Source organism: Beauveria bassiana (assembly GCF_000280675.1).
Source record: "Beauveria bassiana ARSEF 2860 unplaced genomic scaffold BBA_S00029, whole genome shotgun sequence".
Lineage (NCBI taxonomy): Eukaryota > Fungi > Ascomycota > Sordariomycetes > Hypocreales > Cordycipitaceae > Beauveria > Beauveria bassiana.
This window is the reverse complement of record NW_007930864.1, coordinates 1-12,837: the sequence shown is the minus strand read 5'-3', so window position 1 is coordinate 12,837 and position 12,837 is coordinate 1. Positions and strand designations below refer to the sequence as shown.

The following is a 12,837-nucleotide window of genomic DNA, read 5'->3' as shown; positions in this document are numbered from 1 at the left end:
ATATTTAAGTAAAATAATTAACTAATAAATAATATAAAATATAGCTTTTAATAGTAGATTAATATTTTATTTATAGAGTATAATTAATTATTAATAAATACTATAAATTATAATATAATAATAATAGATAAGATATAAAAGAAAATAGGGTTTAAATTAGATTAGGTTTATATATAATATAATAAAGTAAAGGTAAATTTAATTAATTAATATAAATTATAAATAAATATTATATATTAAAGTAATATTATTTTATATTATATTTAATTTATATAATATATAATTAGATATTTATTAAAGAGATTTTAGTTTTTTAATTATAAATATTATTTAAAATTATTTATTATAGAAAATTAATAATTATAAAGATTAGTTATATAAATAATTTTATTAATTTATTTTCAATAAGGTAAGTTTTTTTTTTAATAACTAAACTTTTTTTATATAAAATCTTTAAAAAATATTAATTTAAATACTATAAAAAGTAAAAGCTAGGCTTAAACTTCTAGTAATATAAGATAAGTAAATGAAAAAGTTTATAAGTTTATTAGGTTTAATAAAGAAATATTAATAGATATATTGAAATAAAGCTTTAAGTTAAGATAAATTTTAAACTACTAAATAATAAACTTTAAACTTACTATAATATTATTATAAGTAATAACTAATAATAAAGGAAGCTAGATTTTCTACTAATATATATATATATATATATATATATAAGTTTTATTTTATTAATATTAAAAATAATAGTATTTTATGTATTTATAAAAAGTTAATTAATAATAGTTTAGACTTAAATAAAATAGTTTTATAAAGGTTAAGTTAAATTTAATTATTATTATATTATTAGTATATTTAAATTAGTTCTATTTTATGAAGAAATAGATTAAAACAATATAAAGTAAAAAGAAAATAAATAAAACTCAAAAGCCTTAAAAATTATAAGATAAAAGATTAGAAGATAATATATTAATAATAAAAATAATTAAATCTTATTAACTATATTCTTAAGCTATTTTTAGTTATTAAGCTACTATAGTAGTTTATTAAGGAGTATTATATTAAGAGTGCCTTAGGTATTTATTATTATAACGGTTATGATTAGTCTAGCTAATTTTCTAGATAGAACATCGTGTGTGAGGGCTTTTATTAAGTTAATAGCGTTGCACTTCAGGAGAGCGCCCGCCTGTTGGGGATGGAGGATGCGGAGGTGCACCGCGAGGTACGCCATGTGTTCAACAAAGAGCCGTTCCAGGCCCGCCCGCTGGACAAAAGAGTGTACTTATATCACTCTTTCCAAACAGATAATAGGGATCACTGCCGAGTGGGGACACATTCTCTCTGCGTAGACACTGGCTGCTCTAGAGTGCGCGCTGTCAGTATACATAGCCCAGTTATCATCATCATCATGCTCAACTCTAATGGTCTCTCAGCGGTACGTAAGCCTACCTGCTCGCCCGCTAGCCTTCAGTGACGGCATAATCTTCCAGAGCAAGTTTGAAGTGATTGTGAATGTGGACGTCAACTGAAACTGCAACGTATGCACGGCGCTAAGTTTAAGTTAGTAATCAACCAACCAACCACCTAACCACAAACCAACTGACCACAAGAACGCGACCACACCGCGCAACAATTGGTGGGTCTACTAGGCACCCATGTCTGTACCAGACCACTGCGCCCCGCGCCAGCAGCCCCTTTTTGGTGCCAGGGGTTTCAGCCGCTGCCACCACGCCCACTAGACACCAGCCAGCCCCGTCGGTAAGCACTCTCCCCCATACATGCAACATCGAGGGGCTTTCGATAACCTGATTGTTCCGCACGTAGCCTCTGGGCCATAAGTCAACAGTATTTCGTCGCTATAGAAAAGGTCATAATGTCAACAATTGGCGCCTCCGAGCCTTCAGGTAAGAACACAACTTGAGAAGAGCCCTCAAAGTTCGACCGACTGCGACCCCGCCATAAAGGCGCTGACAACGATTGTGTTTCGCGTTTGTCTCGTTGCAATCCATCTAACTCCTTGATACAGGGCAGCAAGGGGCCAAGGGAGCGCACCTGTCCGCAAATCTTCTTTCGAATAATCCCTTTCGAAATCGAGCAGCGTCTCCGTCGAACGCAGAAGCAGCAGCGGCCAGTTTATCGCATTCTCCGTTTGACGACCCTGCACCTCACCGACCACTTTCGCGCAACCCGTTCCTCGACCAACCTCCCGCTGTGCGATCACCTGGCGTCGTATCTACCCACTCTGGCTCCCAAAGCTTGTCAGCGGAAGACATTTTTGTACGTACAGCAGCCGATCGTCACTACCAGCTCCGCGCGCGCGCATAGCACCTGCTTCCAACCCAGTTGCTTCCTTCCGGAGTCATGCGACTCAGTTTTGATGAAACGCTACTGACAGGTATCATTGTGTAGAACTCATTGACTCTAGACGATAGCAAGCCTGTAGATTTTCAGCCATCATCTCTACCAAACGCGAGGCGGCCCATGGAGCGACGCGCACCACCCACCCGGTCTGGCGAGAAGTCGGGGCCTCAGCCTCTGCCCAACATGCGGAAACACCGACCAACAAAGTCTCAAGAGGAGGCTCTCAAAGCAAAAAGACAGGCCCAAGGCTCCCAGCCTGGATCATCAAGGTCTCCTCAAACAAAGCCCCCACGCCGACCACGTCGCAATTCCGAGTCTTCTATAATGGGCTTCGATATAAAACCCATCACGGACGAGGAGCGGAGAATGATCGAAGAAAAGCGACGCGAAAAGGACAAGCTACGGAGAGAGGTCCGTGATGGAAAGGACAAGGGCCGATCGGGCAAACCGAGCCGCCGGATCGATATTATTGACCAGCTCGATGCCACAAGCATATACGGGAGCGGGCGTGAGTATTCTTGCTGGACTCGAGCCAAACCTTCGTTGCTGACCAACTCGCAAGTGTTCCATCACGATGGCCCCTTTGATGCACTGAATCCGCACCGCAATCGGCAGAGCAGCCGCCGCGCCCCAATGCAAGCTTTTCCGAAAGACTCGCTCAACAACTCCCTCGGTGGTTCTGGTCCCCTACACCAACAAGCAGACCATTCGACCTTCATGGGACAAACCGATGAGGCGTTCAGAGACTATGCTGCCGGTGCCCGAGCCAAAAATGCCGCCATTTTTAATCCTGTATCTCGTGGTGATGTGATCCATGGTGATGAAAGCCATGGATTGGGCACCTCAACTTTCTTGGAAGGAACTCCAGCCACTCGGGCTGCCATCACTCGGCGTCAAGCGGAGGAGGCACAAGAGGCAGCTATGTTAGTGGGTGTACAGCGAAAAAAGTCTTTGGCGCACCGTATCCGGCATATGAACAAGGGGCCCCGGGAGTTTCACGGCGCTGGACAGTATTCTCCCGACTCAATGCCCTCCCGCCCTGCTGACGGCTCTGAGCCCAACCAATGCTATTTCTCTGAGTTTGGCAAGGGCGAAGATAGCATAACGGTCAAACGTCACGATGTTACTCTTTCGCCGGCCAGCCCGCCGCCTGTCCCAAGACGTGGCTCTGGCGCAGCTCTCGAGAGGCGAGCCACAACAGACGCCACCAGCCCAGCGGAGGTGATATCTGCGAAACCAAGCGGTCTCATTGGAAGAATGAAGAGTTTAAAGGGTGGCAGAAAGCCTAGAAATGTAGACGGCGCCAACAACGCGTCAGCGAACCAGAGCTGAGTGTCCAGTGAAGCTGTATGCGACTGAAACAGGACGAGTTCACTCGTGGGTGGCTGAGCGTTCGAGACGCAGTAGCCGAAGCTATGCTGGCTTTCAGGCATGTCGACTTGTGACCATGCTAGGGATTTGCTACTCATTCTATGGCGCGTCGTCTTCAACACGGCTGCCCGGCTACGCCACAGAACTGGTCCAATCTGATTTGGGAACCCCCATTTTTCTTATTAGCTAATGCTTGTTGGGGGCCAGAAATGTCGATGCAGCCAGCCATGCTGCGAGGCTGTATTTGCTCGGCGACATTCACTGTTTCGCAGTGATGGGTTAGTCAGCAATAACCTCGATATTTCTATCTGCAAAAACGCAGAATAGCTCTAATGAATGAATTGACATTCCCTTAACAAAGCTGGAAACGTATTGTGCGTAGCCCTGGATTCCTCTGACTTGTTTGTATGATCGTGTTCGTGTGTCTGTGCTAAGTGACCCGTGTGGGGCTAGCTAACGAAGATTGCAGGCTCGCCACAACTGTTAAGTATGTAAATACCTATTCGCATCTGTCTAACTCGATGAAGATGAAGTCTTACAATGCTCTGGCCAATATCACAGATGATTCTAGTCAGCAGCCTAAACCTGTCAGCGCGATAGTGCTTGCCTGCAAAGAAGCAAGCCTGCGTGATCGTCTCGCCAGGTTCCAGCCTGTCAGATACGGATGCACAGAGCTGGACGGCGCCCTACTCCGTGGTGGCCTACAGAGAGGTTCCATTGTAGGTATCAGCGCCGATTTCGATGGCTTTGGATTGTTGGTATGCTTCGTCATTTCGCTTGCTCTACAACGGATGCTAAATTGTTTAGATGGGTTTGCAAAGCATGATAAGGGCGATCTTGGACGGCTCAGTGAATCGTGCGTTAGTCATAACGCCAAAGCCCTTGGCATCTGTTACCAAATTGATTGTGGGCATCCTCAAATCTGAGCTATCAAATTACGAGTTGGACCCGGCGAAACTTCAAGAGAAATGTCATACTAGCCTGGAGGGCGTAATGCTTTCGGTTGTATTTGATATAGACGGCATCTGGCAAACGTTAGCCGAGCTTCTGCAGCCTGGCAACCGAGGCACGCCGGCTTCTGTTGAACTGGAAGAGGGCATCACAAATGGCCTGAATACCGAACGAGATTCACCCAACATGGAGATCCATGATAGCAAGGATGAGGGTATGTCACCATCAACCGAACACGGTTGCATCGTCTCTGAAAATGGAACTGGGCCGCCATCGTTTGAGGCTCATGGCAAGCGCTCTTCAGCCATGAGCCCCCCAGAAATCATCGTGGTGACTCATTTCTCGACTCTCCTTACGTCCTTGTTTGCTAGGCGAGAGAATGCGGCAGCACATCAGTCATTGGCACTGTTAAAGACGCGATTGCGCTGGCTCTCGCGCTCCTCAAGCATGCCTCTGCTGTTGCTAGTCAATTCCACTATGGAGGAGCCAAGTACCAAGCATAAAGCTTCGGCTCCTGAGCTCAACGGTCTGGCAGCGAGTAATAGAAGCTCCGATGCCACGCTCCGTTCAATATTCGCCTACGTGCGCACTCTGCGCCCCTCAAAACCTAGTTTTGGCATCGTGTTCAACCAGTTCCTCGATTTACATCTTCTCTGTACCGATATATCGGGCCAGGAACGGGCCAGCTACAGCCTTGGAGAACATTCTGCGTTGACGCAGACTAGCCACCGACGCCTCGGTCCTACATTGGTAGAGGTTCTGCAAGACAACTTAGAATTAAATTCACCCCATGCTCGCGAGTGTCACCGTGAGCAAAGGTGGGCTATCTTAGATGTGTCTAATCAGCAAATTGTGAATGCATATGAACACCATGAGTCGCAGGCCAAGGGCAAACAAATACGAAAGTAGAACAGTTCAATTCCAATTGATGCCACTGCTGATGGGATTTGAGATACATTTTCAACAACGATTACAACGAATTAACTCAGTATCAAGATCAATAGCTTGCATACGACGCCTTGCGTTCGGGGCCTTTTATATATTGCATGTGCTTTTCACCAGAAGTGTTATCAAAGATGTACTGAGGAATCATATCTGCCGCCAAGGTGTGGAGCACCTGCGATAATAAAATGCTCAAGATAGTGAGTGCTTTGCTTCGCTCGATTTCGCTTCCAAAAATTGCAGCCCCTCTGCCTAGAACAAGAAACGAGGTTGCTATAAAATCAAGGTGAAGATGAGCCGGGCACGTCCGAACGTCGATTGTTCTTCCAAAAGTCGATTGCCTCCACTACATCTTCGCCCTTTTCATCCTCGTAGGCATACAAAATCTAGAGTCCAGTTAGCTGTGGCTGTTCTGAGGCCTCAAGGACCGTTGCACTACCTCGTGGGTGCTGCTATGCAACATTCTGATACTCTTGTGCGGCACAATGTGGACGGTACCATTTTCAATGTTGCGCAGTTCTATAAAGTTGGGCTCAAACGCAAGGATAAAGGGGTAGCTTAACGCAAAGCTCTGGGGCGCGCCTTCCCAGTCGATCCGCCACTCTGGGCGAGCTCTCCAACCATTACGGTTAACAAAGAATGAGAATTCCGAGTAGTTCAGCAAAAATTCGCCATTCAGCCGCTCGATGTGTATCGGCCGCACTCCTTCTCTCCGAGCAACAAAATCAAGCGACGTGTCGGCTTGGTCAAGTAGTGATTGCGTCTCAAGAGTTTGCAAGGACACGACCTCGAACCCTCTTGCGCAAGCTACACAAAGGACCGACTTGAGGAAATGCACTGATGTAGATTCTGTGGGGATGTAGAATTCCTTGAAGGGCCGAAGTTCATCGTGGCCACTACTGATGAACTTGCCAAGCCCCTTCTGTTTCTTTGCCTTTGTCATCGCGTCATTGGGCTCAAAAACTTTGATGGTAGTCGATAGTGCGGTCGATTTTACGCAGCAAACGAGGTGTCTACCTAGGCAGATACCGGTCTTGAAAAAGCTGCAGTGATTTTGTATCTTCTTCGGTCTCTTGCCCAGGGCTGGTTCGTCAGGGCTCAGAGCTGAAAGAGCGTAGGACTGCAGGGTCTTGTTTGACAGGACAAGCAGTAACTGATACTCCTCCAGAATATCGATCTGCGTGACGCTGGGCGTTTCGAGGACTCGTCTTGGAATTTGCTCCTTGACTTTGCGATCAGAGACATAGATGCCGTTATCAGTGCCGTACAGTAATTTCCTGCCACCGTCTGTAGTAGTTAGTAAAACGTCATCACTATCATAAGTCGCTATTATCTTACCAAACGGCGTGACACAATTCACCTGATTGGTACCTCCAAAGAAATTGCTCGACATGGTAGTGGTATTGAAGAAGTCGGCGCGCGCGCGAAGACGCTGCTGAGCGTTGTCAATGAACTGTAGCCATTTCTTTCTTGCCGCTTGATTGGAGGCATAAAGAGTTTGTTCGTAGCCCGCTTTCCCCAGATGGCGAAATGTGATCGGCCAGCCTTCGCCCTTTTTGGTGTCTGATGTAGTTGTTCGGATAGATGGGATGAGACTTGAAGATGACCGCTTGATGGAACCCTGCAAGGGTATTACTTCGTCCATCTCTCGGATAGCAAGGAGTTCCAGAGGTATTGGCCGCCTGTACGCAGTGATCTCTTCCGTCTTGCCTTTCTGCTTGATACGAACCAGCAAGACGGCATGGTCAAATAGAAAGGCTGTAATTTCGGCCGGATCTGTTGGTGACTTCTTAAATTGGCTCTTGAAGACCAGCTCGCGTCCTTCTTCGGTCAATCGAAGATCAACCCTCTCATTAGGTTTGAAGCGCAGCTGCTCGTGCAAGCGTCTCAGATTGAAGCGATTTTCGGCCTTGCCAGATTCTGCATTGACGCGGCCGAGGAGATCCCTGATCATGGTGAGCACTTTAGGTATGTCTGCCTTGTCTTGACTGTCATCTTCTGTGTACTTGAGAACGTTTTCAAGTAACAGAGGGTATCGAGCCAATCGAGTAGTTGGTTTTGTCAAATATCCGTTGAGTTCGAGCTTGCGAGACTCTCTCTTCCTTTCGATTTCGTCGACGAAACTGGCAAAATGAGAGTTTACTGAGCGCTCGTTCTCGAATCCAAATTTACCCTCAAGCTGCTTAGACCCGTACCAGATGAAAGGCTCAAATTGGGGCACATATTCCAGAAAAATATCGCCAATATTATTGACGATTGGATCCTTTTGTTGACGAGTGGTAAGAGATGATGCAAATCTCGAGCTGACAGTGTGGATACTTGGATGGTCAATGATGTTACTGAAGATTGTTTTGACGACCTTCTCGCGACGCTGAGGAGGGATGGGCGACTGCTTTGACCGAAGAGGAAGAATCCAGAAATCGCGCAGATACTCGAGATCCTTGACAAAGTCTCTCTCCGTATAACAAATCTCGGAAATCACTTCTTGCCTCTTCTTCTCCCGCTCTCCAACAGCATCCGCTACTTCCTTCGGAACCGAGTTGATCCAGAGCTTTTGCTCATCCGTCTGATCTGCTTCGTCATCGTGCAGATTGGTTGCGTCATCTTTCCGAAGCCCAGGGTTGATTTTTAAATTTAGACGTGACACCTGCTCCAGTCTGCGAGGACATGCAATTGAATAACAAAGCTGCTCCCGCGTACAAGTAGGCGAGTAACATTCTGAAAGCAACACGAAAACACCGTTGACAGGTGATTTATCTTCTGGTTCATCGATCAAGGTTTCTCTGAACTGATACATCTCAGACTGGGAATCCCGCAGGCGATGCTCATAGGTTACATCGTGAAAAAACTTCTGAGCATCCAGGGCACGGCCAAGAAGCAGAGCAAGATTTCTATCCGTCGTCCTAATGATGTAGGATAACACGTCAACAGCCTCAGAGCCACTGAAGGCATTCTTGTACGTCAGCTCGTTCTTGGTACGGTCTCCGACGTAGATTTTTTGTCTGAAACACTCAGCCACTCGAGAAAGCAATGCAGGGTAGACAAGCGGTGGGCGTATTTTGGTTGCTGTTTGAGGGCGCTCGCTCTCGATAGATTTACTTCGAGATGGTCGCTGCACTAGCGTGGTACTGTCAGACTCGGAAGGTGTGACTGTCGGCGCAATGCTAGATGCAATGGACAAGGTTCGAGAATGCTCATAAGTGCTTGTTGATGAAACCATGCTCGTAGTTCTAGCCTGAGAAGTGGAGGCAATAGCATACGAACCAGCAAGTGGCATATATCCGTTCGCAGTTTGTAGATCTGAAGGCGTTCGTCGATTAGGAATGACGCGGCCACTCATCGTTTGATGGGCGTCCCTATCTTGCATGTGAAATGGACCGGTCATTGACATAGAACGATCCTCGTGTCTTTCGGGTACAACACGCCCCTGCGCAGTAGTTCTTGCGGAATACTGGTGCGAGTAAGGAGCCTGGCGAGACTGGTTCGCAGGCGACTGTTGATAGGCATGCGGCGACTGTGGGAACATTTGGGGTCGGGAGGTCGAGGCGAGGGATTGAGAACGGTAAGGGTCAGTATTTAAGGCAGCACCATGTGGTATTTGATACATTCTTTGCCCCTGATGCCTTGCGCCTGCTGCTTGAGGTGGCACACCTCGAGATTCCATCCTCGGAGGCATCGGGCCGCCCGCGTTGGGATACTGGCGACGTCCCTGCGGCATGTACTGGTTTGGTGGATATTGCCCGCCCGAAGCAGATCGTTGACCTTGGTAATAGCCAGCAGGAAGGCTGCCTTCCGAAATTCGGCTGCCGGCAGGGGCCGGCTGCTCATAATCACCATAGTAGCCCTGCTGAGGTCGTTGCTGGGGAGCGTGCCGGGGAGCGCTCGGCAACCCTCTTCCTTGATCCATCATTGGAGGCATTGTAGATGAATTCATGGTTTGCGACCTGCCCGGCGGCGGCGCGGCGCCGAATATGTTAGAAAAAGCTGCATCGCGTTGTGGATTATTGTCCGGATAGCCTCGTTGTCGCGGAGGGGGGCGTGTATCGTAAGGGTAATCCGCCATAGCTATACAGGTGTAAGAATGCATCCATCCATGTATGAGCTCGTAGAAACAGTTGAATGTTACTATACCTTCGGGGTGATTCGGGCGCGGTCGAGGCACACAGGTAGGCAACTCTCCGAGGCAATTTCACCCCCGGAGCCAGGCTTCGTCAAAGCTCCGACGAGATGAAAAGCGCGGCGTCTTCCTTGAGTTCAAATCAGAATGATCGCGCTGATTGGCTTTAGTCGCCCCGGGTGAGCCGTTAGCACTGCAAAGACCCGTTCCTGCGTTGGTAGGTAGTTGAGAGGGCCGCCGCACAGTGAGCACTGATTAAGACGGTAGCATCGATCTGTAGGCTCGAAGAACAGCGTTTTGTAGATGGAAGACTGTCTCTCCCACCTCGTCGTACGTTTGCAGTGTTGTCTCGATCCAGTCACACCTTGTGCCGCGCAGACGCTGTGAGGGATTGGTTGCGAGCTGTCAATTGCCTTCACATGTGGCTTAGACAATCTTCGCGTCGTAGGGGTCAAACACGCCACAGTATGGCTGTGCGCATTAGTGGCTGGTGACTTACTGGGTCAGAGACTGAACAAGATGGCACCAGACGATTGAATAATACATGATTCAGCAGAAAATAATTGGAGGATTGAGTAAATGTACTAATTTAATTTTGCGTTGGATCGCCTTTTGAGCTGGATGTAGCAAAGGAACAGGTCAGTTGCTTGCCTCTGGGCTTTAAGCTGGCATTAGTCACGTGCAAGAATGAAGTGTGGTAGGACCGACACAGGCAACAGCTACCTACCTCTAGGCATTCGACAGAGAGCTCCCTCGACAGCTCGAGAGGGGCAGTATCATTCCACAGAGAACAACCCCTCGAGCACCACCTGGCATATAGATGCTCAATATGGATTCTGAAGTTGCACCAAAGTTTGCGCCCTTTATTGGCATGGTAAGATATAGGGGTTCAACTATGTTTCAATATCCTGCTGACACGTTTTGCTTAGGGTGGCATTGCTGCGGCAATGGTATTCGGATGTATGCGCGACTTTTTCCCACGCGAACGATAACATTCAAAGAGGAGAACATGGCTGATCTTCTACAGCTATCGGTGCTGCATATGGAACCGCGAAATCCGGCATTGGTATTGCGGGTGTGGGAACGTTTCGACCTGACCTGATCATGAAGGTAGGTCATGGCGAACATCGCTGCTCTCATCTGCAAATTGAACGCTGACTGTTCAAGTGTCTGATTCCTGTCGTCATGTCAGGTATCATCGCTGTTTACTCTTTAGTGATTTCGGTCCTCATCGCAGAAGACTTAACGCCGCCGTCTGTGGGCAGCTACAGCTTGTTCGCGTAAGTGCCGCCTCGCGTGCAGCGCCGTGCACAAAAGCAATTCCGATACGTGTACTAACGCTCCTAAGCGGGTTTTTACACCTTGGTTGTGGTATCGCTGTAGGCATGACAGGTCTAGCTGCAGGATATTGCATTGGCGTCGTCGGCGAAGCTGGCGTCCGTGCGTATATGGAGCAGTCGAGAGTATTCGTGGGCATGGTGTTGATTTTGATTTTTGGAGAGGTTCTCGGGCTTTACGGGTATTCGACACATAATGCTCTGACATATAACATACTGACTCGGTTGATAGGCTCATCGTCGCGCTTCTCCTCAACACACAAAGCAAGGGCTAATGTTAGCCCACTGTCTTGAGGATAGCTAGGGCTACTGTCGAGGACTCAGCTGCTAGCATATGCTGCATTGTGGCGCGTATTCTGGCCAGACTGCACTGCACGATCTTGGCGTTCAGGGAGGCCCTGCACATGATGGTCGCCGCAGCTATATAATTAAGCCGTGTGCATAGCTTCTTTCGGGTAATAAAATGACAAGGCATGATAAACATCAATTTGCATAACGGTCATCATTGAACACACAAGTTGGACCAATCCTGGCCATGGAAGAACCTGCTTGCACTAAATCGACTCTTTTCATACAGTATCAATGCATGGGTAAGATGCGCGGACCAGCCCGGCGGGACAGACGTCTTCGTTGCAAGGCATCAGCCTCGCCACGAATTCTTGTCCAGCTGCGTTCGCGCTCTTCCCATCCACTCATTTGGGCTGTATCCGACCATTAGCGATGCATTCTTCGTGGTCGAAAAAAAGAATGGCAGAGCGTGTACTGACCCAGCAACCAGTCCCACTGTCGTTCTTCTTGCTGGAGCGATGTGCATGATCCTTCCCTCGCCAATCTTTCTCTCCTGGCTTCAGCGGCGGCTTGCTCGCCAACCAGGTATGGGTCTTCGAGTGGTCGAAACGTCTTGTCATTGGCGGCATTGTGCTCTTCCAACAGTCTGGCGGTTCTTTGGCGCTCTGGAGTGCCCCCTGTTTGGTATCTTCCGTCGACCACGCGTCGCTCAGCTACGTTGCGGTAGTGTCTGGTGATCGGGGCATCTGCAGCTGACCACATTGGGAAGCTAAAATGCGGCGATACTCTTGTCGGCGGCCGTGCTGGAATGGGTGGAAGACCAATTGTCTGAAGTCGATCGGACTCCAGATGAGGCTGGCTATCGTGCGAATCTGCTTCGGCGACAACAGCATTCTGGGCCGGGCTCACGGGTCCTCTGGGGGTGTAGAGCGGAGCTGCATCTGTATTTGCCACGGTTGAGTGGTAGGAGGGCGCATCGGATACTACTGGTTGTATTAATTGTTGCACCAGACAGTCTTCTCGGCTATGTTGCCTTGTCAGCCGCTCTTTATCAGGCAATCTCCTCACTCACCATATGACGGAGCCGCCGATCTGATGGAAGCTGTTTCTAGGTCCCGTGTGCTGTATCTTGGCGCTGTCACTGCCATCTTGATTATCCGTTCCGCTACTCGGTGGTTGGCCAGAGTATGACTCCAAGTGACGATCTTTACGGGTTTCCGATAGTGGACAGCTAGGATACAGCTCACGATTTACGTGGTTCTTTTTGTGAGCGGGGGCTGCCTACCTATCGGTTTGTATAGGTGCGGGCCAAGATAGCTGACGGTACTGGCTGACGGAGCTACGGAACTTCGTGCGGCTTTGGTAATGCAGATGCGGCAGAATTCTTGGGCATGGGCACACGACCCCGCCACTTCAAGCATTGTGGTGTTGAGTGACATCAATTACACGTGCCACGCACCCACCTCT

At 47.9% G+C, this 12,837-nt stretch overlaps 4 protein-coding genes across 4 annotated transcripts; 2 read left to right on the top strand and 2 right to left on the bottom strand.

Moving 5' to 3' along the window:
• Nucleotides 1-1,876: 1,876 nt before the first annotated feature.
• BBA_07882 (Pal1 cell morphology protein) lies at nucleotides 1,877-5,595 on the top strand (the record flags this gene model as incomplete). The annotated part of the gene is made up of 7 exons (XM_008602979.1): nucleotides 1,877-1,907; nucleotides 2,030-2,280; nucleotides 2,413-3,677; nucleotides 3,943-4,013; nucleotides 4,205-4,222; nucleotides 4,297-4,493; nucleotides 4,543-5,595. 7 exons carry the CDS (start codon nucleotides 1,877-1,879, stop codon nucleotides 5,593-5,595), a joined length of 2,886 nt encoding a protein of 961 aa, XP_008601201.1.
• Nucleotides 5,596-5,909: 314 nt separating this feature from the next.
• BBA_07881 (CNH domain-containing protein) lies at nucleotides 5,910-9,691 on the bottom strand (the record flags this gene model as incomplete). Its single annotated transcript, XM_008602978.1, has 3 exons — nucleotides 5,910-6,014; nucleotides 6,068-6,915; nucleotides 6,967-9,691. The coding sequence occupies 3 exons, from the start codon at nucleotides 9,689-9,691 to the stop codon at nucleotides 5,910-5,912; spliced, it is 3,678 nt and encodes a 1,225-aa protein (XP_008601200.1).
• Nucleotides 9,692-10,574: 883 nt separating this feature from the next.
• Nucleotides 10,575-11,357, top strand: BBA_07880 (V-type ATPase; the record flags this gene model as incomplete). Its single annotated transcript, XM_008602977.1, has 6 exons — nucleotides 10,575-10,619; nucleotides 10,675-10,705; nucleotides 10,773-10,855; nucleotides 10,913-11,025; nucleotides 11,094-11,264; nucleotides 11,315-11,357. The coding sequence occupies 6 exons, from the start codon at nucleotides 10,575-10,577 to the stop codon at nucleotides 11,355-11,357; spliced, it is 486 nt and encodes a 161-aa protein (XP_008601199.1).
• Nucleotides 11,358-11,661: 304 nt separating this feature from the next.
• Nucleotides 11,662-12,518, bottom strand: BBA_07879 (uncharacterized protein; the record flags this gene model as incomplete). The annotated part of the gene is made up of 3 exons (XM_008602976.1): nucleotides 11,662-11,783; nucleotides 11,850-12,353; nucleotides 12,443-12,518. The coding sequence occupies 3 exons, from the start codon at nucleotides 12,516-12,518 to the stop codon at nucleotides 11,662-11,664; spliced, it is 702 nt and encodes a 233-aa protein (XP_008601198.1).
• Between the last annotated feature and the right edge of the window lie 319 nt (nucleotides 12,519-12,837).